The following is a 23,930-nucleotide window of genomic DNA, read 5'->3' as shown; positions in this document are numbered from 1 at the left end:
AGAGAGAGAAAGGTCTTCCTTTGCCGTTGGTTCACCCTCCAATGGCCGCCGCTGCAGCCGGCGCACCGCGCTGATCCGATGGCAGGAGCCAGGATCCAGGTGGTTTTCCTGGTCTCCCATGGGGTGCAGGGCCCAAGCACCTGGGCCGTCCTCCACTGCACTCCCTGGCCACAGCAGAGAGCTGGCCTGGAAGAGGGGCAACCGGGACAGAATCCGGCGCCCTGACCGGGACTAGAACCCGGTGTGCCGGCGCCGCAAGGTGGAGGATTAGCCTATTGAGCCACGGCGCCAGCCTCTAATTCACTTGTACTATTACTTCCATACAATTTAACTTTCTTGTGTACTGGGTTCTCTCACAAAATAAGTCAGCATTAAGGATGTCAAAAATTAGCTTTTGTCAAATGCTCAGCACACTAATATTAGAGAAATGCAAATCAAAACCACAATGAGAGATCACTTAATATCTGTTAGGATGGTCTGTATCAAAAAGATAACAATTGTTGAGTGAGTGAATGCAGAGAAAAAGGAACTCTTAAACATTGTTGGTGGAACATAAATTAATAGAGCTATTATGAAAAACAGCATGTGGTTCCTCAAAAAACAAAAAATGTAATCACCACATGATTCAGTAATCTCACTTTTGGGAACATTTCAAAAAAAAACTGAAGTTAACACATCAAAAATATGTGGGCACTTCCACGCCCACTCTAGTGCTACTCACAGTGGCCAGGATAGGGAATCAACCTAGGTGTTCACCACTGAGTGAATGGATAAAGGAAACGTGGTAGAATATACACAATCAGGGTACTCCAAAAAGCTCACAGAAAATGAAATTAATAGCTAGATTTTGGTGCTAAAATTTTAAATATATGTACATGAGGGGTTTCCAAAAGGTTCATGAAATGGATATTATGGAAAACACCCAGCATGGATTTCAAAATTTTTGCACCAAAATAAATTTAGTTTTTAATTGCATTTTTTTCCTCAAACTTTTTGAAGTATCCTTGTACTATTCAACCTTAAAAGGATGGTGACGGATGGGGAATCCTGTAATTTGCAACAGTATAGATGAATCTGGAGGACCTTATGCTAGCTGAAATAAGGCTAGCATCTAAAGACAATTACTGCATAATCTCCCTTGTATTTGGAATCTAATAAAGTTGAGTTCATAGAAGCAGAGAATAGACAAATGGTTACCAGAGGCTAGGGAGCGGAGTAGAAAGGGAAAGAAGGGAAATTGTTATCAAAGTGTACAAAGTGTCAGACAGGTGTAATAGGTTTTCAGATGTATGGCACTATGACCAACAATCACGTATTGTAATTTCAAAATAAGAGAGTAGATTTCAAAATCTCACCATAAAAAAAAATAGATAGGCAAAGTGTTGGGTATGTTAATTAGTTCAATTTAATAGTTCCACATAGTATTTATATAAAATCATCATATTGTACCCCATAAAATATAAAAGTATGATTTGTCAATCAAAATAAGATTAATAATTATCTTAAAATACCTTTTCTCAATTTTATCACAGTATATGGACTTCTGTTATTTGTATTTGAATCCCAATTCTTGATTAGCTTTTCTCTTTTGCAAAGTTTTAAATGAAGAAAAGCAATGGTTTAGTTTCTTCCAGAGGAATTTCCTAGGTGTTTATTATAGATGCGATATTTGCTTGAGAATGAGGTTTGTTGGCTATCCCTAGGGAAAATTAGTATCAGATGTCCAGACCTGAAGCTTCCTTAGGTGAGTGAGTCCAAAAGTAGGAAGGAATCAACTTGTCTGAGCAAAAGGTCATTCTTTCGTCGGAAGGTGCACAAAGTTGGATGAGTTTTTTAGGGGAAATATGTGTATTCTTGAGGTAGGAAGGGAGTTGGTTGTCAAAAATAAGGTTTACTTCCCAAGGACACAACAGAGCCTAATCTTAAGTGGTTACTTCCCTGGAAACAACTAAACAAATGTTTGAGAATCTGGACACAAAACAGTATGGCAAAGCAAGCTTTATTTAATTTGTAGCAGGACAGTCATAACCTCAAACTCCAGAAAAGATGAAGTAGTTTACAATGATTTCGCACACCATAGTTCCTCCTATCCAAAGCTGTAGAACTATTTTCAAGGAAAAGCGATACAAAAAAAAAAAAAAATTATGCTTATCTAAAAGATTCTTCATTCAACAGACATACGCTTTATCACAAGTCAAGCCCTGACTCACAGGTTCCTTAACCTATGATTATACTAAATACTCCTTATGCCAAGTACCATGGCAAGCATAGTGAGGAAAACATTAATTCCCCGATTTAAAAGTTCATTCTGGGCTAGATGGACCATCTCAGAATGGGGTCCAGTCCTGTTCTCCATGCTGGGTTATAGAGGAGGTTGAGGAAGAAATGATTCACAGGCCAGTTTGCCTACAACTGAGAATTTGAACAAAGGACTTAAATGATCAGGGACAGCTGACCATGTCAATCAGACATATCTCCCCACATCTGGTCTCCTGTTCACTTATTCTGGGGTTAATCCTGTCTCATGGTCTCTGTAACCATCAGTGACCAGTCAACATCCCAACCTAGCATCTCTTTTAGAATGGATATTCACTCATCCTACAGCTCCTTCTTTTTCACCCAAGATCCTCAATGAAATCAGGGAACACGGGGCAGAGGGATCTCTCAGAGGGACAGTGGTACGCATGATTAAAGGTGTAACCATAGGTTAGGAAAGCTCAGGAGAAGCTCTTCAAGCAGAGCTCATGCAAGAACTCAAGGGACAAGTAAGGTCAGGCATGGACAGGACAACAAAATGGGCATCTTTCTAGAAGGTAAAGAAATTGGTGAGAACTTGAAAGGTATCCCAAACTCACATCCTCAAAAGCCAGAGATGGTGGGTGCCAAATCATGGCCTCTTATAAGTTTATGAGATGTCTCCTCTTTTTCTTATGAAGGAGACGTACAGGCAGACCCAGCAAGCCTCGTTCCCGCTACAGCTGTCCTAAGAGCACCAACAAAGCTGTCGTTGGAAAAGCTCAGTTACTTTTGCAGAAGGATATTGACCAGTGACCCCCTTTCACCTGAACAACTTGGAGCGTCATAGGCATGGTCCATCTAGGAGGTGTGATTACTCAGTGTCACTGAGCAAGGTGGAGACAGGAGTTCCAGTGAGTGCTGTGGGATCACTACCGGTGACTTAATTTCTGAGGTACAGGACATTCACTCTTGGGCTTGAGAACGTGCTGGTTTCACCTTCACTGATGGTGACAACAGGGTTTGAGCCTTGGGCAGCAAGTTCTGAGGCTTGACTGGAGCTTGCCGATGAAGCACCATCTGCTGGTCTTTGAGTCGTCATGACCTAGGTGATGTGTCAGGTTGTGCAACTGAGTTCCCTTTCATACAATAAGATTTCATCAAGAAAGATCCCTGCTTTAGAAGCGTTTTGATCCTCTTGAAGCTTCGCAGAGGGCATTCTCCAGGTCCTAGGCCCTGTGACCAAGCTGCCCTTTGGGGACTCCCTGCTTTCTAGAGTGTATTCCAGTTACCAAGGCCCAAGAGGAGAAGTGTCCATGTCTTGTAAGTAAACATTTTTCTAAAGCTTTAGCTACAAAGAGTATACAGAGGCAAAGGTAGGCAGAGAGGGGGGAAGCAGAAGGAAGAAATTTTAGTAGTAAAAATCAAAGAGTAGATTAGAGAGGAAGGTGGAGTGAGGCTGTGGCTTGAAGAGGCAGCTGGAAAGCTCAGGAGATCAGGAAGCAGCCAGGAAGTGGTTTATATCAAAAGGTATCATCTCACTCCAAGTCCAGATGGGCTACAGGAGGCATCAGACCTCAGAAGGGCTGTGCGCCTCCCACCCTGGGAACCCCCGAACCTGACACTGACTTACTTGCTGGTGGCTCCTGTGAGCAGCTTCCTCCTCAATACTGTCAGTGAACTCGGTGCTGGTATCTTCAGTGTCATCCCCTGTCGCTGCACCTGCAAGTAAGTCCAGAAAAGAAAGGTGATTCCCTTCACAGATGGCTTCCAGACAGCAGGTACAATTAGTCTTTTTAGCCATCTACTTCGGATTTCTTCCTTCCCCCATATGCCTGGGCCCCTAGCCAGCAGGACCAGCAGGGGAGGCAGAAAAACAAACAAACAAACAAAAAAGCTGTCTTTTAGTGTCACTGGTAGTTTCTAAAGCTCCAGTCTAAACCTCAGGATGCAGGATGGCTTTGACTGCATGGTCTTGCACCTCAGTAGCCAATGGCCTCTCTCCCATTTCGGGACAGCCTGAATTCTTCCTACCAGTGACTGGCTGTGTAACAACTTTCCCTCTGTAACATGGGCTGCACACGACCAGCCTAGCTCCCAACACTGAGTACTGAGAAGTTCCTTCCTTCCCTGAGGATTAGGACAGCTCTGCTCATCTCACACTCTGCCACTGTTGGGATCAGTTGTGCCGAGGGTGATAATCTCTCTGTGGACCTCCCCTCCTGGGATCCTGGTGGCCTCCAGAAGTCCAAGTCTAATCAAGACCCAAGGCACAGAATGATTCATATTTCCAAATGCCTTCCCCACCCTCTCCTTCCCGTGTTTCTCAAACTCTTGTGCCATGTCAGCACCCTTCGCATGAAGGCTTTCTTGTCCTGCTTTGCCCAAGTGGGATTTAATCCATACTTTCATTCCCCAAAGATGGGCATTATCACCCTAGAGGAAAAACATCTACCCTCTGCTCCAAGGTACAAGGTTTGTGATCTAGACAAAGTTCTAGGCCAGCACTGACAGAACTTTCTGCAGTGGTGGCCATGTTGTGTCTGTGCTGCCCAATAGCATAGGCGCCAGTCACAGGTGGCCCTCGAGCCCCTGAAATGTGGCTACGCTGGAAGGATTCTATTTCTTATTTTGTTTAAACTTTTTTACTTGGGTAGCCACATGCAGCTGGGGGTACCCATATTGGACAGCACAAATGTGGGGCATTTCTTCCTCTTCCCATTGGTTAAACAATTGACCAATGTTAGATCAAGGACTGTGGTCCACAGGATTACTGATTTTTTTCTAAAACTGTAGGCATTCATACAGTTAATTCATTTGAACACAGAATCTGCCCAAGTTTCAGAATCTTCAGATCTAATTTTGATCCTGACCTCAGCAACCAACTTGTTGAAACTCCTTTTCTGACCAGGTAATAACCTGGGCCTCAAAGAGATGAGGTGGCTTGTCCAAGGCTGCACAGTTGACCTGACAAGAGCTATGCTACCAATTCTTGTGACAAGTAATACCTTTGTGTCTTTCTCCAAGACCAAACAATCTGTTCCTGGGAAGACATCCACGAATGAACACTGAGCATTCAGTATCCTTCGCAGCTGAGACGAACCAGAGCAGTCCACATCTATACTCTAGTTCTTGGTAACTTCAGCTCGGACCAAGGTGTTTGCAATGGCCCAGGCTGATCTCATCAGAGAACTGAGAGACAGTAAGCAGCACACAGTCCCAACATCTGCAGTTCCCTGATCCTCACTGAGCGTTGTGTCAACTTTGGACCAAGTCAAGACCCTGTTCCTGAGGAGGCGCCATCAGTACTCAGCATCCTTAGAGATCCAGGGCAGACAATGCATTGCAGGAATTTTTTTTTCTTTTTCTTTGTCTTTTTTTTTTTTTTTTTTTTTTTTTTTTTTTTTTTTGCATTGCAGGAATTTCTAACACCCTTTCTGGCTTTTCTGGCTAGCTCCAGAACCATTTCATTCAGGTTACTGGTTGAGTAGCTTTGACTGCTTGGAAGACTCAGTGAGCACAGGATGCTAATTCACCTGAGGACACCTGCGTTCTACCACACTCATTTCACAAAATCTCACCCTACAGGGCAGTAGAAAGCACAACCTTCCTTCCTGAACAGGAAATGAATTGTCCCACTCAGTGACAGGTTAAGAAAACATACTTTTCACACTGTTTCCTTCTGCGACCCTGTAGTTGAAAGCAGTTCAGCTCTCTATGGGGTCAGGATCCTCAGGCCCTTACCTTTAGTGGTGGAACAGTCATGCCAGGCCTATGTTCCAAGGAGTAAGTGCAGTGGGACTTAGAAAAGGTGACTATCACTGGTTTCGAGGTCTTTAATATAATAGGCTCTGCCCTCCACTTACCTTTGCCAGCCCATCTGATGCCACATCTGTATTTCTGGATAATGGTCCCTCTCTTTGATTCACTTGGGGGCAAGATGCTATACTTCTGACTTTATCAGGAATTAGATGGAGGCGAAAGAAGAATGTCCACCTGATCCCAACACTCTACTACATAGGTGTTTTGTACAATTTGCCCTTTTTCTTCCTTTTTTAAAGCTATCTCACAGTCTGCTATATTTCTCTTATGTGAACTTAAGGGTTGATCAGCCTTTTTACCAATTTGTGTTAGAATACTGAAAAATTTTTCCCGCATATTTGAGTAAAAGAATAAAGCTAAAGAAATCTTACAGGCATTGTGGGAATGAGTTAATGATCTCACACAAGGTCCTATATTTAAGTTTACATTAAACATTCCTCTTTCTGATACCATTTCCATTTTTTAAGTAAATAATAATAAAAAGTGCTTCCCTTTTGTGCGTGATACCTCTTTCTAAGCTTTCATGAGCAAAATAAGAAAACCATTAACTTCATTGTATGGAGTGCTTTAAAGTGACCCATACTTTAATTAATGAATTTGCTTATTTTGAAAGAAACTGGAAATAAAGTGGTTTGCTCCCTTTGGATTCTCTGAAAGCTAACTACCTATGCCTCCAAGTTAACTTGACTCTTCTGGATAAGTCTTTCATGTCTGGCATTTTTATTTAAAAAAATAAACTTTTTATCTGAAGCTTCTTTGGAAGTTCTTATGTTGTGGCTTTTGGAACTTTCTAGCCTCTGAGCCACACAAAATGTCCTTTCTTTAGATTTTGGAAAGTATGCAAAATAATCCTGGGTGAAAACCTAAACATTATGCAAATATTTTCTTATCATTGAGGCAAAAATTCATAGTTTGGTGAAACGTTTTAAATTGAGGATGCAATAATGATTATGAACATGGACTCTGGAGCCAGAATGTCTAGGTTCAATTGTGCTTTTGTCACTATTTGATTTTAGGCAAGTCATTCTTTCTGTAACTCAATTTTCTTGTATATTAAGTATGATTAATTGTATTATGCACTCCAAACATTTGTGTGAACTTAAAAGGGTTTGCTGATTTTGAAGTGTTTAAAACAGTGATTGGCACAGAATATATTAGTTAATGTGACCTTTAAACAGTATTTCAAACTATTATTATTGGTAAACTGAAGTGGCACCATGGGCTGCTAGAGAACTGAAAAAGTTGGAAGCTACAGAACCCAAATGTGTCAGCAGAGAGGGTTTATAACTACAGCTATTAACTGGATGATCTTGATTCTACCTGTTCTACCTGTACTTTCTCCCTCCTAAATACCTGTTCCCCTCAGCAGAGGGCTTGAAATAAAAGTTTGTTCTCCCTGCTCCACAACACGGTTGAAAAGGCTCAGAGGTGTTGGTGAACAGGTGCTTTACAAACAGGATTCATCAGCATTAACTGCCTTAAAGCTCTGCGACGTGGGAATAATCTGTATCGGGGAACTCATGAAGTATCACTTCAGTTCTATTCTAAGGCATCCAAATTGGGTGGTCAAGACCATTTTCCTCAAATTCTACTCTGCAGTCATGATTTCCCCTTTAAACCATTTATATGGGATCAACAGAAAAGAGGTAGTATTTTCCCCTATAGTTGCTGGAAACACAGCAGGGGTCAGCAATTTACTGATTTTGAAAGGGGATTTGAAATCTACACCTTTACAGCATGAGTACGTTTGCCATGCCATGTTCTTTCCCCCAGTGCTGGGCTCTTGTACTAAGCTGTATCTGGTCGGCCTCACCTTCAAGCCCAGGCACTCTGCCATGTGCTCATTACAAGATCTCGCATGTTCATGTCATGAGCCAGCAACTGCTGATTTCACAATATGATGCTATATCAAAGAATCAAGGACAAAAAGTCTCCTTTCAACCTGTAAATTCACCTGCATCCATTCCCTTCAAGACACACAAAAAAGAATCAAGATTATATGTAGTCTCCCACAGCTTCTGCCAAGAAATAAAATTCTTCATCCAAACAGATTCTGGCCTTGGAACTGAAGTCAAAGAAAATGGCTCAAGCCCTTCCCATGGTGTACCTTTGTCTTTCCATTGTGATGTCTCTCAAGAGTCTTTCAGCTCCTTTTTTTTTTTTTTTCCAGAAAGCAGTTAAGTAACTTTATAAAATCAAACTATAATCCAAAAAATTTAGGGGATATGAAATTTCACTAGGATTCTGAAGAGTTTCTTTTTCAAAACAGTAATTATTCATTATTCATGAATTCATTATTCTAAAACGAGAGTCAGCTGTCTTTAGGTGGATGGGGACATGTGTACAGGACTGTCCTGGGCAGACTGGAAGATATGACTGCTGTACCTATTCTGCGATGTCAAGAAACTCTTCCTGCTCATGGTCTCTTTTCCTCAAGGACCATAGCAGCAAGTGTCTCTGGGAACATTTAAAGAGACGGCACCACCCACAACAACCTCCTTATATCTCTGTCCTGCCTTCTCATATGACTACCGGTTAAGGCAAGGAGAGAATGGGAGGATTTTTAAAGTAAAGTAGCCCACTTCACGTTTCTAGGAAAAGTGCAAAGCTGTTAATTTAGTCTTACTCTTTTGGGAGGAGAAAATTTCAAGTTTCTTCTTCTTCCTTTAGGTAAATAAATCTCATTCCACAGAGCCTTAATCGACTGAGAATTTTAGGACAATTGATAGACTGATTTTCCTCTAAGTGGTAAGTGAAAAAAAAAAAAAAGTACTTTATTTCTTTCTTATACATCTTTTAAGAATGAAATCAAATAGCTTCTGTTGGCCTTTTGATACTTTTATTGGATCAGTAACAATTTGTTGTGTCTCAACTAAAGTAGCTGAAATGCTAACACTTTATACATAAAAAATGTACACTCTTCAGCACAAATGTTAACACAGTTTAACAGCATGGAGCTAGGAAGAGATAACTTCCAGAGAAAAACATACAGCTTAACTTTGGCAGGGAAATAGTGCTGGATAGAATCTAAACCCAAAGTTCTGATCATTTTACATGGTACTTCCTTCTTCCCTGAAACTGTTAGGAATCACTTTAATTTCTCTCAACAGCCTACAAAATTTTAAGTGATATTCTCAAACTGATACTTCGTGAACACAGAAATTCATGATTTATAAAACACCTGTGTTTACACATGCATCTGAAGTGTTTAGATTGTGAAAGGGACCTTAATGACTTTGACAACTGCAAAAAGCAAATCTCCAAGCATTTGCTGGCCAATGAGTTCTTCAAGGGAGCATGGTGGAGCATTTGGTTCATGTAATTAACAGTCCTGCTCTTCATATTATTTGAGATCATTTTTCTGATGTTGCCTAACTTTTTATATATTTTATCCTTCCAGCTTTAGAAGAGGGAAAGAATATGATATTTTTATTTCTGTAAACTCTAAATAACAAAGAAAATGGAGTAACATAAAAAGTTAGCACATCACTGCCACTTTAATTATTCTATTTGAAATCTGATGAAATAAGTATTGTCAGCTCTACAGTTTTGGGTTTCCCCTCTGATTACCATTCTTTGTCAGAGGCACAATTTTATTTGAGAAATCCATCCTGCCTCACGTGATTACATAGAAAGCAACTGAGGACTTACCTTTTGTCAATACTCAGACTACTTAAAAGTAACAGTTGTTTTCTAATCCTGCTTTAACAGATATTGCTGCAAATGGTGAAGAGTAGCTTAAATTCATATTCCAAAAACGCATCAACACTCAAAGCTATCACCCTACAGTAATCACTCCAATGTATTAGACTACCAATACAATGTATTAGCCTACTGACTCACTCCTTCTGCTTTTTAATGTTGGGTTGTCCTATAATAGCTCCACATTTCCAGCTGTTCTTTCCATTATACAAACGGCTTCATACTACCAAAAGGAGATTAAGAGAAATCAGAGAAAATATGTGCTTGCATCTCACAGAATGATGGTGTCTGAAAAAGTGAGTAGACTTCATTTATTCTACCTCTAATGTGATTTCCTCAAGGCAAGGCGGAAGGCAGACTTCAAGTGTGGGGGATACTAATACTTAACCTCATGGAAGTCTAACACCTTTTCTTGCAGGACCCTGGCTACAGACCTGCAGGATACTATCTGATGCCCTTTGTTGAAAAGGCAACTTGAATTTTTCAGGGATGTCAAATGTAAAGATTCTGTGACTCTTTCATATAAAAAGATCATGAAACCAGAAAACAATGACTTTATTCTTCCATTAGGAACTAAAGTTTCCTAATTCTAGCTCAAGGGAAGCAAAGGTGCTATTGTTCTCTATAAGGTTTATAGACTAAAGGAAAGGAACTTTAGATAAGTCAATCTTTATTTCTCAAGGAAATGAGTAATTTCCAGGGTAGTGTGACCTTCTCTGTCTTTCCCTAATCTGAAGACCTTAGATCCAACCTGAAGACTAAAGCAGAGAAATTCCAATCAATTTTCTTGAATTGGTTTGAAGCAATGAGCCAACCTTCTTATAACCCACATACTGAATTAGAAGCATAAATAAGCATGCCTCTGATAGGTCTTTTATGCACATCTGCCATAAAGTCATATAGGTATAAACTGTGTGAGTGGAATATACTAAAGAACCTTCTAAGTGGCTGGGATCTAATATCCTATACAGGTTAAGATTTTCTTTAACCTTAATAGATTTCTTATTATATAATATAATTGAAAAATCATTTTAAACTATGAACAAAGAAAAATGTGCTTTCTCTAAGAAGTAGATGTATTAAAAATATTTTCACTGTCCACAACAGAATAAATAAAAAGCAGATGTAGAGGACTGAAGTGGGAGTTGAGGAACAAAAGTAAACCCTATTAAAGTAAAAGGCTTATCTATTGAAATAGCCCAATAATGCCTTTTCAAAAAAGTCCTAATTTGGCTAAATAGCCAAAAAGAGGACATCAGACAAATGTTGACTTATACTAAGCACTAACAATCATCAGATTTCAGTAATATAGTTTAAACCTGCAACAGAAAAAAATTTAGATGAAATTTGTCATAAAGACTTCTATTTCAATCAAAATAAATACTATTAGATATCCTTTTCAATTCTATAGTTCTAAAAACCAGTTGTAAAAACTTCATCTACCCTGATGACTTGTAACTCTGCATATTATTAAAGGAGAAAATGTGGCAAGAATGAAATGTATCCACCTAGGTTTTTCTCATTTTAAGTTCTATACTTCTGATCAAGCATGGCCTAAGTAAAAATTTACTTCATTATTTCTTTTTGAAGATTTTTTTATTCAACACAAGATTCTATAAGCACATGATGCTTTAGCTAAAATTATTATAATGTTGAAAAATGCCTGACAAGGTAGAATAATCCAACAAGATAAAAAGTTATGCTCCTGGAAGGCGAATGGAATCATATGATACTATAGTAAATATATGAATGATGTATCCAATCACAGTGTCACCCATCTGTGAGTTAAGACAAAATTCATCAGAATCATATTCTCTATTCAAACATCAAATTATCACATAAAATTGTGAGAGCAGCGGGCTCTTTCCTGGTAACACCATTTGCATGCCTCATTCCTGCTAGCAAGACCAGAAAGTTAGTGCCCGATCTTAGCCAAATTTATGGTGTCAAGATCACACCCTTAATTCATCCTTCTATCAACTCACTTTCATTGGAGGTTGATAGAAGCAAGGTGTATTTACTATTAATCACTATATTCACCATGAGACCCTAGACCCAAAAATCACCTATGGTTGAATCTTAATAGGAGACTTAAAGAGTTTCCTTTATCTATTAGTAAAATTAAGGAAAGACATTTCCTAAATGCCTTGTTGTAATGACATGACAGACTAGTACTAGATGGGTTGTCATTTCTACTGACCACATCCATTATCCACCTCACTTTTGGGAAGTTACAAAAAGTTTTTTGTAGGAAAGAGGCTCTTAAAATGGAAAGAGTAAGAAAAGCAGGTGGTTCTGCTTATACCTTCTTTCTCAAACTCCTTTTCCCTTTAAAAGCCACTAAGACTGGAATGACATTTCTATTAAGAGAAGGGCTTAAAGCTGCCAATCTTTGCAAACCACTTAGGAGATTCCAGGAAGTTTCTTCAGTAGCACATTTTCTTCCTATCCATTTTAGTTTGACTGAAGCTCTACCTGTTTCAGGAACAGGTAAACTTACAGAAACTTGGAAGGGATTCATATTGTAATGTAAGCCATGTCAACACAGGAATGTGAAAGAAATAAAATGTCATGTAAAAAAAAAAAAAAATGGAATGTGTCCCACCTAGTTTAGAAAGGATCCTCAATCACATTTGTGGCACTGGAAGCTGTCAATCGCTACCCCCCAAATTCCATATTTAATGGAACTGAAATCTCAGTTTCTAATCTAAGAAACTTATGTGCAGCAGAAAAAAGAAACCTCATGGTGCTGAGCCTTCAAAGCTCCAAAATTATCTTGTCACTTTTCACACTCATGACATTTAAGACTCCAGAAATACAATATTGAAAATTATAAGAACCTGCCACTATCAAATGGAAGTATAGAAGCAATACTCTCTTCTGGCTATAATAAGCTATTTAGTGGAATACTGAATTTAAAGGGAGACACTGCATTTGAAATTACCTTTATACCTGGAGAATTCTGGCTCTGAAAGACCTTTCTTGAAATTTTGTTCTGACTAAATAACATCCCTTGGTTTAAAGGAATCTACAGGGATCAGTGAAGAAATAATTTTAAATAGGATTTAATCTGCACCAATTTAATTGCACCTGTGTCATTCAATATTTAACTCTGAAACAACACTAGGGCTAAAGCTTTACTGTAAACACCTTAATAGTCTTTGTCTCTGATCTCTAACTGGCCTTCTCAACACCTGCAGTCTACCATTACAAGACCACTCTCCTAGTTCTGATCTACTTTATCCTTTGATTTAATTTAAAAAGTGCTCTCACTCAAAGAGCAGGAGTTGATTGAATGGTAAAAATAATACACACATGCATTTATGACATGATATGGAACATAGGAAATGGATTGTGAAACTGGGGAGGAATAAACTTTATTGGCCCATAGAAGGATGAAGGAATGAGAAGGGGCTAGGGAAAGGAATGCATATGGGTGGAAAAACTAAAATGGAATGATTTAAAATGTGCAAATACACTTTGTCACCTCCACCATCAATTCATAGATATGTACAATGAGATACAGGTAGGCTAAAGTGAGTTCCACTTTGTGGTTGATGCTACTTGCACCAGTTCTATCATTAGTAAGTCACCATTTAATTCTAGGAAGTCAGACAAGGCTCCCTCTGGTTAGTGCAAACAAGGTTTCCATCCTGGGCTGCAGTCTGACCCGCCAGTGCTCAGAAGGCATGCTTGTGACGAACTCGCACACTTTCCAGTTCCCCACCTCCAATGGCGGCCAGGGTCTCCAGCCTGCTTAAGCGCTCCAGGCTTCTTCCAAGAACTTCTTCTAGTCGACCGCGTAACACCTGGGCCCCTTCCAGTTCCACCTGCAGAGTTCTGTCTCTTTCAGAGCTGATTAAACATGCCACGTGGAGGAAAAAGGATTAGTCATCAATTTAATGAACTCACATATATTTCCCAAGAGACATCAATGCCACTCAGCCATGAGACATTCTAAAATAATGGTTCTGCAGGACACAATAAATGGAAGGCGTCTTTGTTGGGCACTCATGTTCACCCCTGCTGGGTTAACAAGGCCTACTCCTTTCTTTAGAGTTTGCCCATTTATGCTAGGTTCTGGGTCAATATCACATAAAATTATAGCTCCTAAGATTAATTCCATACCCCTTTAGTCCATAAGAAGAGAAATTTCATTATCTAAGAGCTTTACTTTCTGAAACACTAAAATCCAGGAAAAACGAATTATGTTCTCATCTGCTATAAAACTTGACAATGCTCTGATAAAGAATTGGTTCAAAAGACTAAAGTTGCAGAGGTTCTTTAAAAGCTAACACAATCAAGTAGTTCTATCATAAGTTCCTCTGCATTCATTATCCTGACATAGAAAGAAAGCATTTTTAAAAACACAATAATGAGCCGGCACTGCGGCTCAATAGGCTAATCCTCCGCCTGCGGCGCCAGCACACCAGGTTCTAGTCCTGGTCGGGGCGCCGGATTCTGTCCCGGTTGCCCCTCTTCCAGGCCAGCTCTCTGCTGTGGCCTGGGAGTGCAGTGGAGGATGGCCCAAGTCCTTGGGCCCTGCACCCCATGGGAGACCAGAAGCACCTGGCTCCTGCCTTCGAATCAGCACGGTGCGCCGGCTGCAGCGTGCCGGCCACGGCTGCCATTGGAGGGTGAACCAACGGCAAAAAAAGACCTTTCTCTCTGTCTCTCTCTCTCACTGTCCACTCTGCCTGTCAAAAAAAAAAAAAAAAGAAAGAAAGAAACACAATAATGAATTAGAAGAAAGTAAATAGTAAAATAATAAAACATGTAGGTTAGTATTCCTGCTCTAATGTTTACTAACAGGGGCCGGAGCTGTGGCATAGCAGGTAAAGCTGCCACCTGCAGTGCTGGCATCTTCGGGTGCTGGTCAAGTCCCGGCTGCTCTATTTCCAATCCTCTCTCTGCTATGGCCTGGGAAAGCAGTAGAAGATGGCCCAAATCCTTGGGCCCCTGCATCTGCATGGGAGACCTGGAAGAAGCTCCTGGCTCCTGGCTTTGGATTGGCTCAGCTCTGGCTGTTGCAGCCATTTTGGGAGTGAGCCAGTGGATGGAAAACCTCTCTCTCTCTCTGCCTCTGCCTCTCTGCAACTCTTTCAAATAAATAAGTAAATCTTTGTAATAAATAAATAAATAAATAAATCGTTTTTTCAAAGAGTAAAAGGAAAAACAGTCACTCTCTTACTTCTCTGGATGGGCATGGAACTTCACCAGACTGCTATAGAGCTGTCGCTCTGCTTGCAAGGCCTCATTGAGCCGACTCCGTTCATCTACCAGTCCCTCCAGCATCAGCAGCAGCTGAGGAAAGAAGAGAGAAGAAGCAATATGCAAATAGCAAAGGGAGACAGAGAGAAAAACAACAAAGAATGCATTCACATGTACCATGACTAAAAAAAGCCCACTGTCTTATTACTTGCCTCAGCTTCCTACAATATATCAGTTTTCAAATCAACGTCACACTCATTAAAACTTTTTATCTTTAAAACACTATAAGGCATGGCCGGCGCCGCGGCTCACTAGGCTAATCCTCCGCCTAGCGGCGCCGGCACACCGGGTTCTAGTCCCGGTCGGGGCTCCGGATTCTGTCCCGGTTGCCCCTCTTCCAGGCCAGCCCTCTGCTGTGGCCAGGGAGTGCAGTGGAGGATGGCCCAGGTGCTTGGGCCCTGCACCCCATGGGAGACCAGGAGAAGCACCTGGCTCCTGGCTCCTGCCATCGGATCAGCGCGGTGCGCCGGCCGCAGCGCGCCGGCCGCGGCGGCCATTGGAGGGTGAACCAACGGCAAAAAGGAAGACCTTTCTCTCTGTCTCTCTCTCTCTCACTGTCCACTCTGCCTGTCAAAAAAAAAAAAAAAAAAAAAAACAAAAACAAAAAAAAACACTATAAGGCAAAATTCAAACATGGGATGAGAAGAAGAAAAAGGAGAGGGAAGCCAAAAAACAAAAACAGCTAAAAGAAAGGACTTTGAAAAAGGAAGGAAGGAAGAAAGGATGGAAGGAAGGGGAGGAGGGGAGGAGGGAGGGAGAGTGGGAGGGAGAGTGGGAGGGAGGAAGGGAGGGAGAGGAGGAGGGGAGGAGTTGGGGAAAGGACAACAGGGAAGCATATATATAACAGGACTTACTAGTATTCTTCATTCATTCAAGAAATATTCATTGAGCAACTTCTAGGTAATAAACTCTGCTTTGGGTTTTAAGGAAAATCTATCTAGTGGGGGTAAAAAAACACATTCACCAGTCATAGACATGTGTCACTGCAAGCTGTATGAAGTGCCATAAAGACAATGTGCTATGGTAATTTATAACCAGCAGAGATCTGTTTAAGATTAGAGCCGAAAGCTAAACTGCAGCAAGATGAGTAATCAAGGAAAGAGATGATGATGAAGTCAGGGGGGACAAGGGGCCTCAAACAGTTCATGGGAAATTCACACCATCCTTCCACTCAAGCTGCTGTTGAAGCCCCCTCATGAAAGCAAGTAAGTCTTTTTGAAAGGTTTGCCTTAAAGAAAGGTTAGACACAGGGTGGTAACTACAAAAGAATTTGAGATAGAGTTTTTTCTCTTTATTATGGACATGTAGATGAGAAGGATTCAGCTGAGAGGGGAAACAATGAATGAGGGATACCTGACAGTATGTGTCCAGTAAGAACTGCTGCTCCTCTTAGAACTACAAATGTCAGAAAGGGGCACCCATCTATGCAGACTTTAAAGCAGGAAACTTTGGGGCCAGCATTGTAGCATAGTGGGTAAACCCACTGCCTACAGCACTGGTATCCCATATGGGTGCCGGTTCAAGTCCCAGCTGCTCCACATCTGATCCTGCTCCCTGCTAATGCACCTGGGAAAGCAGCGGAGGATGGCCCAAGTACTTGGGCCCTTGAACCAAATGGAAGACCGGGAAGAATCTCCTGGCTCCTGGCTTCTGACCTGCCCAGCTTCAGCTGTTGCAGCCATCTAGGGAGTGAACCAGCTAATGGAAGCTCCTTCCCTCTCTGTCTCTTCCTCTCTCTCTCTCTGCAACTCTGCCTTTCAAATGAATGAATAAATATCTGAAATAAATAAATAAAGTAGGAAACTTCAGAGGATAGACACAACAGGAAATTCACTGATTCCTTTGTAAGTAGCTGAATTTGACATTTTTCCCATTGTTCATCCTGCAGTAAAAAAAAAAAAAAATAAGGTTTGTATTCTAATAATTTACCTGTTGTCTTCGGTTTCCTGAAATTTCTTGACCCTGGGATTCTACAGAAGAAACTTTTTCCCGAAGAAGTAAGACTTCTTGGGTCAGCCGTTCCATAGCTGGTATGTCTTCAGGATCAACCAATTGCATTTGCAGGTCCTAGAAGTTTAAAAAAAAAAAAAGTAGTATAGATAAAACAATAGTAATTATAAAAACAACCGTTTGACAAGGAGCAACAAACGCCCTTGAAACAGTCCACGGTACTTTCAAGTGTGATATGGATAAGCACTGGCCAAGGGACTCAACACATCCAAATATTGTGTGAAGACATCCTAAGTTATTCTGAGTGACAAACTTTTCCAGTGGTCTTTAAAAAACTCTGAAAGACCTTTATGAGATCTTCTTTTATCTGTATGTTCCTGGTTAGGGACTCCAGGTCAGCAGCCTGCACCTGCAGCTCTTCCTCTTGCACAGCCATCATGGACTGTAGAGCAGAAAGTTCCATCTGTGGAGAGATGAAATCCTGAAGTCAGTGGCAGAGGAAACAATATCTGTCACATTTATACTTTAATACTTGGGCAAATGCTTTTCCATCTCATATCACTATCAGCCGGCAATGCACAAAAAACAAGAACATGAATAGTGCTCTACTGGACGCAATAGATAATCATGCAAGGCCACACCAAAGAATGTTGTATGCAGAGCTGTAAACGTTGTGTTTAATGATGTCCTCCACTTTAGTTAGCACAGTAAGACACCAAATTTGCTAGGCCATTTCATCTTTCCTGCATCGTTATGTATCAGGTATCTGCTCCACTGAAGAAAAACGAAAGCAAGATGTTTACTGCAGCATGATAAAGGTGTGCAGACTGACACAGGTATAAATCCTGACAGAAGCTCCTTGACAAGGAATCTTAGCGGAGATTCGGTTTCCTCAACTATAAAATGAGAATAATAGCTACTGTCCCAGGCTACATGAGAATTAAGATAAAGATACACATAAAATGCCTGGCACCTAGCAGGAAATCTATGAACACTAAATACTACTGCTACTGCTGCTGTTGCTGCTGCTGCTGTAACTACTATCTAAAGACAATATGAGCAATAGTTAAAATTTTGGGAAAATCTACATTACTGTTGGTAAATGCTTTATATTACAGGAAATGTGGTTATAAATATATATGGTCTTGGACTTGGAGGCAGGTAGTCGATTAAGGATACATAAAGATGAGCAATTGACAAATATCACTCACTCAAAATACTCATTAAAAGGCATTACAATTTTATGATACTAGAAACAGCACAGAACCAAAAAGTAACATTACTCTAGATTTCATATATATGAGAAAAACAGAAACAGCACATGGAAACTAAAATATCTGGCATGAATAATCAGATAAGGTAGAAACAAAAAATGAGGGGAACTAGGGGATTTTTAAAACTGGTATTTTTAAACTGACACACACTCTCACATCCTCAAAACTTACTGAGTCACACAGCATGAATTTGTGAAGACAGTAATGAAATCAAGGAGTATAATAAGAAAGTTCCATCAGAAATACAGGCACAGGTTTAATACTGTAAGCCTAACTATGGCAGAAAGGTAGAATACAACTGAGGAACTCTACAGAATAGCTAAACAATTTAGAGAGCCAGGACACTGACAGGCCTTCTACAAGAGATGACAGAGTAACATGTACGTTTCCAGTTTTACTCTGTAAATCTGCTTGTGGTCCTAATTATCTTCTCCATTGCAGAGGAACATACAACTGTCTGTACAGGGCAGTCAAAGGGAAAACGATTCTGTAAAGCTAAGGGGCTTCTCCTGAGAACACTGTTGAGGACTCTTACTGCTAGAAAGAGTAAAGCATAAGGTAACAAAAATGATCTGCACAGGAAATAAATGCTTAGTAAGTATTTGGAGTCACAAAAGACTGAGTTTAAACCTTAGCTTTGGCATTTATTAGCTATATGACTATTTCTCAAATAATTCATGTTAAAAACAAAAGTTAATCTTTTAATTTCTTCATCTATAAAATAGGACCAATACTATTTATTTCATAAAGCATTTCATTTTGAGCATTAGTGCTAATTTAAGGACACAGCACAGTGCAATGCAATAAGGAGGATTCAATAACATCTATTGATCATACTCAAATTTCACTTGTTTCAGGGGTTTCAAACTAATTTAATAGGCCTAATGTCATATTAATTGATAATTATAACTGGCAATTACAGAGCACTTCCTTTTTTCACAGGTGCTTTACAAGTATTTTATTCCAGGAAGCAACAGATACAGAAAACTGTATTGTTTCAATACTTAAACAGCTTTAGTAGTCCTCATTACAAAACCTAGAGCATTGGGGCCCAGTGCTGTGGTGTAGTGTGTAAAGCCACCACCTGTAGTGCTAGCATCCCATTGGTGCCGGTTCAAGTCGCAGATGCTCCACTTCCAATCCAGCATCTCTGCAATGGCCCAAGTGCTTGGGCCCCTGCATCCGTATGGGAGTCCTGGAAGAAGCTCCAGGCTCTTGGCTTCAGGTTAGTCCAGCTCTGGTTGTAGTGGCCATTGAACCAGCAGATGGAAGATCCCTCTCTCTCTCTCTCTCTCTCTCTCTCTCTCTCCCTCTCTTTCCTGCTCTCCCTCTCCCTCTCCCTTTCCACCTCTCCTCTTTGTAACTCTGCCTTTCAAATAAATAAATTCTTTAAAAAAAAAAAAAAGCATCCTGTTGAGATTATGTATATGCAATGCTATTTAAATTTCCAAAAAGAAAAAGGCTCATCTTGCATCTAGAATTAGACATTATACTTGCAGAACTGTACTCTTTCAAATATAAACTATTTTGAAAAGAAAATGGGAATTTAGAAACCAGGAATGACTACAGAACTCACCTGACTTTCTCTTTCTTTTTTAGCCATGAGTTCAAGTTCCTCTTTGGCATTACTCAATTCTTTTTCCAGCCCTGCAACAGTATCCAAATCTCCTAAAATGAAAATAATTAGTTTTAATCACTATTAGCAATGTAATCTCTGATGCCTCATTTCTGAGGAATTCATTCTGAGATACATTCCAACAATAAAAAAAAATGTACAAGCTGTTCTTTGCAACATTATTTATATAACAACAAATACCGTAATCAGCCTACATGCTATAAAGACTGAAAAAAAGATAGTACTATACATCCACAAAATGGAATACTATACATAGCTGTGAGAAACAAAGACCTTATACATGGAGTAATTTCAAGGTTATATTAAGTAAAATAAGCAAACTAAGCAAGGTGCAAAAGAATACATCTAATATAATGTGTTTTACTTTAGGAAAAGGGAAAAATAAGAACTTACAATGCATTTCATACACATAAACATATACATACACACACACACACACACACACAATTCACCTGCATATTTCAGCAAAAACATACATAGGAAGAGCAACCCAGGAATAAAATTGGTTACCTTCAGAGGATGATCAAAGACAGAAAAAAGGGGTAGGGAAATAGATGACATGTTTGTGCATATCTTTGATTATTTGAGTATTGATTCAAGTTAATGTTTAATTTTTAATGTGTGAGTTACTTTGAAAATAATAAGGGAAAAAAATCATAAACCAAATACTGGCATAAATAAATGAATCTATATAGCAAATATATAATATAATCACCCAGAAGATAATAAAAATTAATCCAAATAATTTTTCAATTCAGTGCTCTGACTGTACATCCTCAGTGAGAAATACCTTAAGGATAAAAATAATTACAAAGAAATCTTAAACATTACTCAACAGATTCATTACTGATAGTGTTATTCATATAGCAATTCTGAAACTATTTCTGCATTTTGTAGTACTGTGCAAATATTTTCATATACATTGGTGCTATTCAATAACCACGGCTCTCAGTGTTGAGAGATGGGAGATACAAACACAAAATGAATCTAAGAACTTCACTGTTAAAGTGAATTGGGGGAATCAGTATCAAATCCTCATAAAATATCATATACATACACATTTTGTGTTTTTAAATTCATCGCTAGCTCTGTTCACTTAAGAGGGCCTAGAAACAAATGACAACATATAGCAAAGAACACATTTTTTGCCTAGATCTTAATTTCTAAACACCATTGCATACTAAAATGAATACTAGGGAAATGGTTGATTCCGGGGCTAACCCAGTAAAAGGTGATCACAGAATACCTACTGTGCTAAAAAACTGAGGAGGAAACAGCAAAAGGACAGAGGAACAGCATGAAGGGGTACCAGCTGGCCAAAGCTCAGATAATTTAGGCATCAAATGGAATAATGATAAAAATGGATAATACAATGATTTTTTTTAATGCATACTGACACGAAAAAACAAATGGAGTATGGAGATAGGAGAATGACGGTTTTTCTTTGTAGAAGAGTACTCACTAATAAATTAAGATGAAACTTTACAAACAGAAAATCACTTTTTAAACTACCAATGTAAGAGTTAGTTCAGGCAACATTCAAAGAAACCACTGAGGAAATGACTGCTTGAAAAATATTTCTTAGTATCATCTCCAAGCTAAATTTCAAAAATATTTCAAGTATCATCTCCAGAAATCAGCCAATAGATCACTTATTAATTACAGAACAGAAAGTGATACAGTGGAGAGATCTGGCAGATACAACCCAACCCAGTGACTAAACTTGGTGTCACTAAGGATGAAGCAATGTTTTGATCATGCACTGATGTGATACACTGAGAAAGATGTCACTCACATTGTATTCTTGACAAATATATTTAACTAGAATATAATCACCAGGAAACAGAGCCAAACTGAGGAACACTAGCTAGCCTAAGTTCTTCAAAAATGCCACTAACACAAAAAAAACTGTTACAGATTAAAGGAGACTGAAGAGATATAACAACTGGGCACAATGCACGAGCCCTGGGATAGGGCAAAACAGCTACCGACAACACTTACTGGGGCAACAGAATTCTGAATATGGACTACGTATTAGATACTATGGCTACATTCAGTTTAAGTTTCCTGAGTATGACAATGATATTGTAGGTATATAGGAGAATGCCCTTGCTCCTAAGAAATATTTACTGAAGTACTTAGGGGTGAACTGTCATGATGCCTGTAAGAAATTTTCTCATATGTGTATACACGTGAGCATGTGTGTTTGTGTACATAGGAAGAAATGCAAATATAGCAAAATGTTAACAATTAGTGAATCTTAATAAAAATTTAGGGGCTGGTGTTGTGGCACAGAGTTAAGCCACCACCTGTCTAACACTAGCATCCCATATGAGTGCCAGTTCAAATCCCTGCTGCTTCACTTCTGATACATCTCCTTGCTAATGCACTGGAAAAGCAGCAGAGGACAGCCCAACTGCTTGGGGCCTGTCACCCGCATGAGAGACCTGGACAGAGTTCCAAGTACCTGGCTTTGGCTTGGCCCAATCCCAGCCATTGCAGCCATTTACAGAGTGATCCAACAGATGGTCTCTCTCTTCCCCTCTGTCTCTCCCTTTCCCTCTGTCTCTCCCTTTCTCTCTGCAACTCTGCCTTTCAAGTAAATAAATAAATATTTTTAAAAATTATATGAGAGGCCAGCGCTGCAACTCACTAGGCTAATACTCCGCCTTGCGGCGCCAGCACACCAGGTTCTAGTCCCACTCGGGGTGCCGGATTCTGTCCCGGTTGCCCCTCTTCCAGGCCAGCTCTCTACTATGGGCCGGGAGTGCAGTGGAGGATGACCCAAGTACTTGGGCCCTGCACCCCATGGGAGACCAGGATAAGTACCTGGTTCCTGCCATCAGATCAGCGCTGTGCGCCGGCCGTAGTGCGCCGGCCACGGCGGCCATTGGAGGGTGAACCAACGGCAAGGGAAGACCTTTCTCTCTGTCTCTCTCTCTCACTGTCCACTCTGCCTGTCAAAAAATAAAAAAAATAAAAAAAAAATTATATGAGAATTCACTACACTCTTTTTTTGCCATTTTCTGTAGGTTTAAAATTTTCAAAAAATAAAAAATTGTGGAAAAGTATGCTTCTTAAGAAGGTAAAGAGAAAGTGAATTAGACAAAAAAAAGTGAATTAGACAAATCTAGCATTCTTTACTTTTTGACTAGCATAGAATTTTCCTACTGAAGAATGACTACGTCTCTAATGACCTACACCAGAACAAAGGCACCCAGTTCCTTCATTTTTGATATAATTTAAATATCGTAAGTTAATTTTCCAAGTCTACAACCTTTCTTACCACAGCATTATAATCGCCATCTCATTTAATCATCACAAGTTTGTACTTGGGGCACTCTCTGGATAACATGTTCCTTAAAGCTACCCTAAACTTCAATCTTTTGCTCTGTGACAGAGGTTTCAATCCAAGGTATCCATTTGAGTTCTGTACCCACAAGACATAGAATTTGGTTCTTTAGAGAGCTGGAACTGAGGTTGGCAAGTAATGTGTACTATCTACCCCTCCCAATATTTTTAATGTAGATGATGTCAAGTTACAGTGAGTAGCCCTATCCCTGAAAGATACACAGGAGAAGGTGACAGTTCCAAAGCACTGATGTACAGATTTGGAAGCACTACCTCCAGAATTTTTGAATCCCTGCAAAGCTATCTGAAAAGGAAAACCAGGATGGATTTCCCTGGGGCAAACTGTGAACCCAGAGACATACCCTCTGGGTTATGGATAGAATAAGGGTAGCTCTTTCGAACAGATGTGCCTTCAGCCTTTCAGGGAAATCTAAACATTCTTTTCCATTAAGGTAAGAGAAAAAAGGGAGTGTTGGCCAAACTATTAGTACTAAGACACAGAAGGAAAAAAGAGAAGGTCCTTTCATGAAACAAAATTTTATACTTACCTAATGTGGACCTGGGTATGCTGGCATCCTCTTTGGCAGTCAATGAAGTACTGTCATCTCTGGAGAGTATTTGTAATGAACCCTAAAAATTGGAAGAGTCAGAAGATTCAGGAAGATGCAGGAACTACGATCACAATGACA

At 39.9% G+C, this 23,930-nt stretch overlaps 1 protein-coding gene across 37 annotated transcripts in view; it reads right to left on the bottom strand.

The window, feature by feature from the left end:
* The window catches only part of PDE4DIP (phosphodiesterase 4D interacting protein), a 236,454-nt gene that overhangs the window by 40,466 nt on the left and 172,058 nt on the right, over positions 1 to 23,930 (bottom strand). For all 37 annotated transcript variants that reach the window (XR_016210704.1, XR_016210705.1, XR_518132.5 and 34 more), the window contains 7 exons: positions 23,790 to 23,871; positions 19,831 to 19,922; positions 17,327 to 17,443; positions 16,960 to 17,097; positions 14,951 to 15,063; positions 13,487 to 13,614; positions 3,869 to 3,957 (listed from right to left, as the gene is read on the bottom strand). Coding sequence is in view for 30 of the 37 variants with exons in the window: in XM_089300082.1 (XP_089156208.1) it covers positions 3,869 to 3,957; positions 13,487 to 13,614; positions 14,951 to 15,063; positions 16,960 to 17,097; positions 17,327 to 17,443; positions 19,831 to 19,922; positions 23,790 to 23,871 (759 nt within the window). In the remaining 7 variants the exon portion in view is untranslated. The remainder of the gene's footprint in view (positions 1 to 3,868; positions 3,958 to 13,486; positions 13,615 to 14,950; positions 15,064 to 16,959; positions 17,098 to 17,326; positions 17,444 to 19,830; positions 19,923 to 23,789; positions 23,872 to 23,930) is intronic.

This window comes from Oryctolagus cuniculus, chromosome 7 (assembly GCF_051225735.1).
Source record: "Oryctolagus cuniculus isolate XC-2025 breed Fujian yellow rabbit chromosome 7, ASM5122573v1, whole genome shotgun sequence".
In the NCBI taxonomy this organism is placed as follows: domain Eukaryota; kingdom Metazoa; phylum Chordata; class Mammalia; order Lagomorpha; family Leporidae; genus Oryctolagus; species Oryctolagus cuniculus.
Note: the sequence above shows the minus strand (reverse complement) of the source record. Positions and strands in the feature narration are given on the sequence as shown.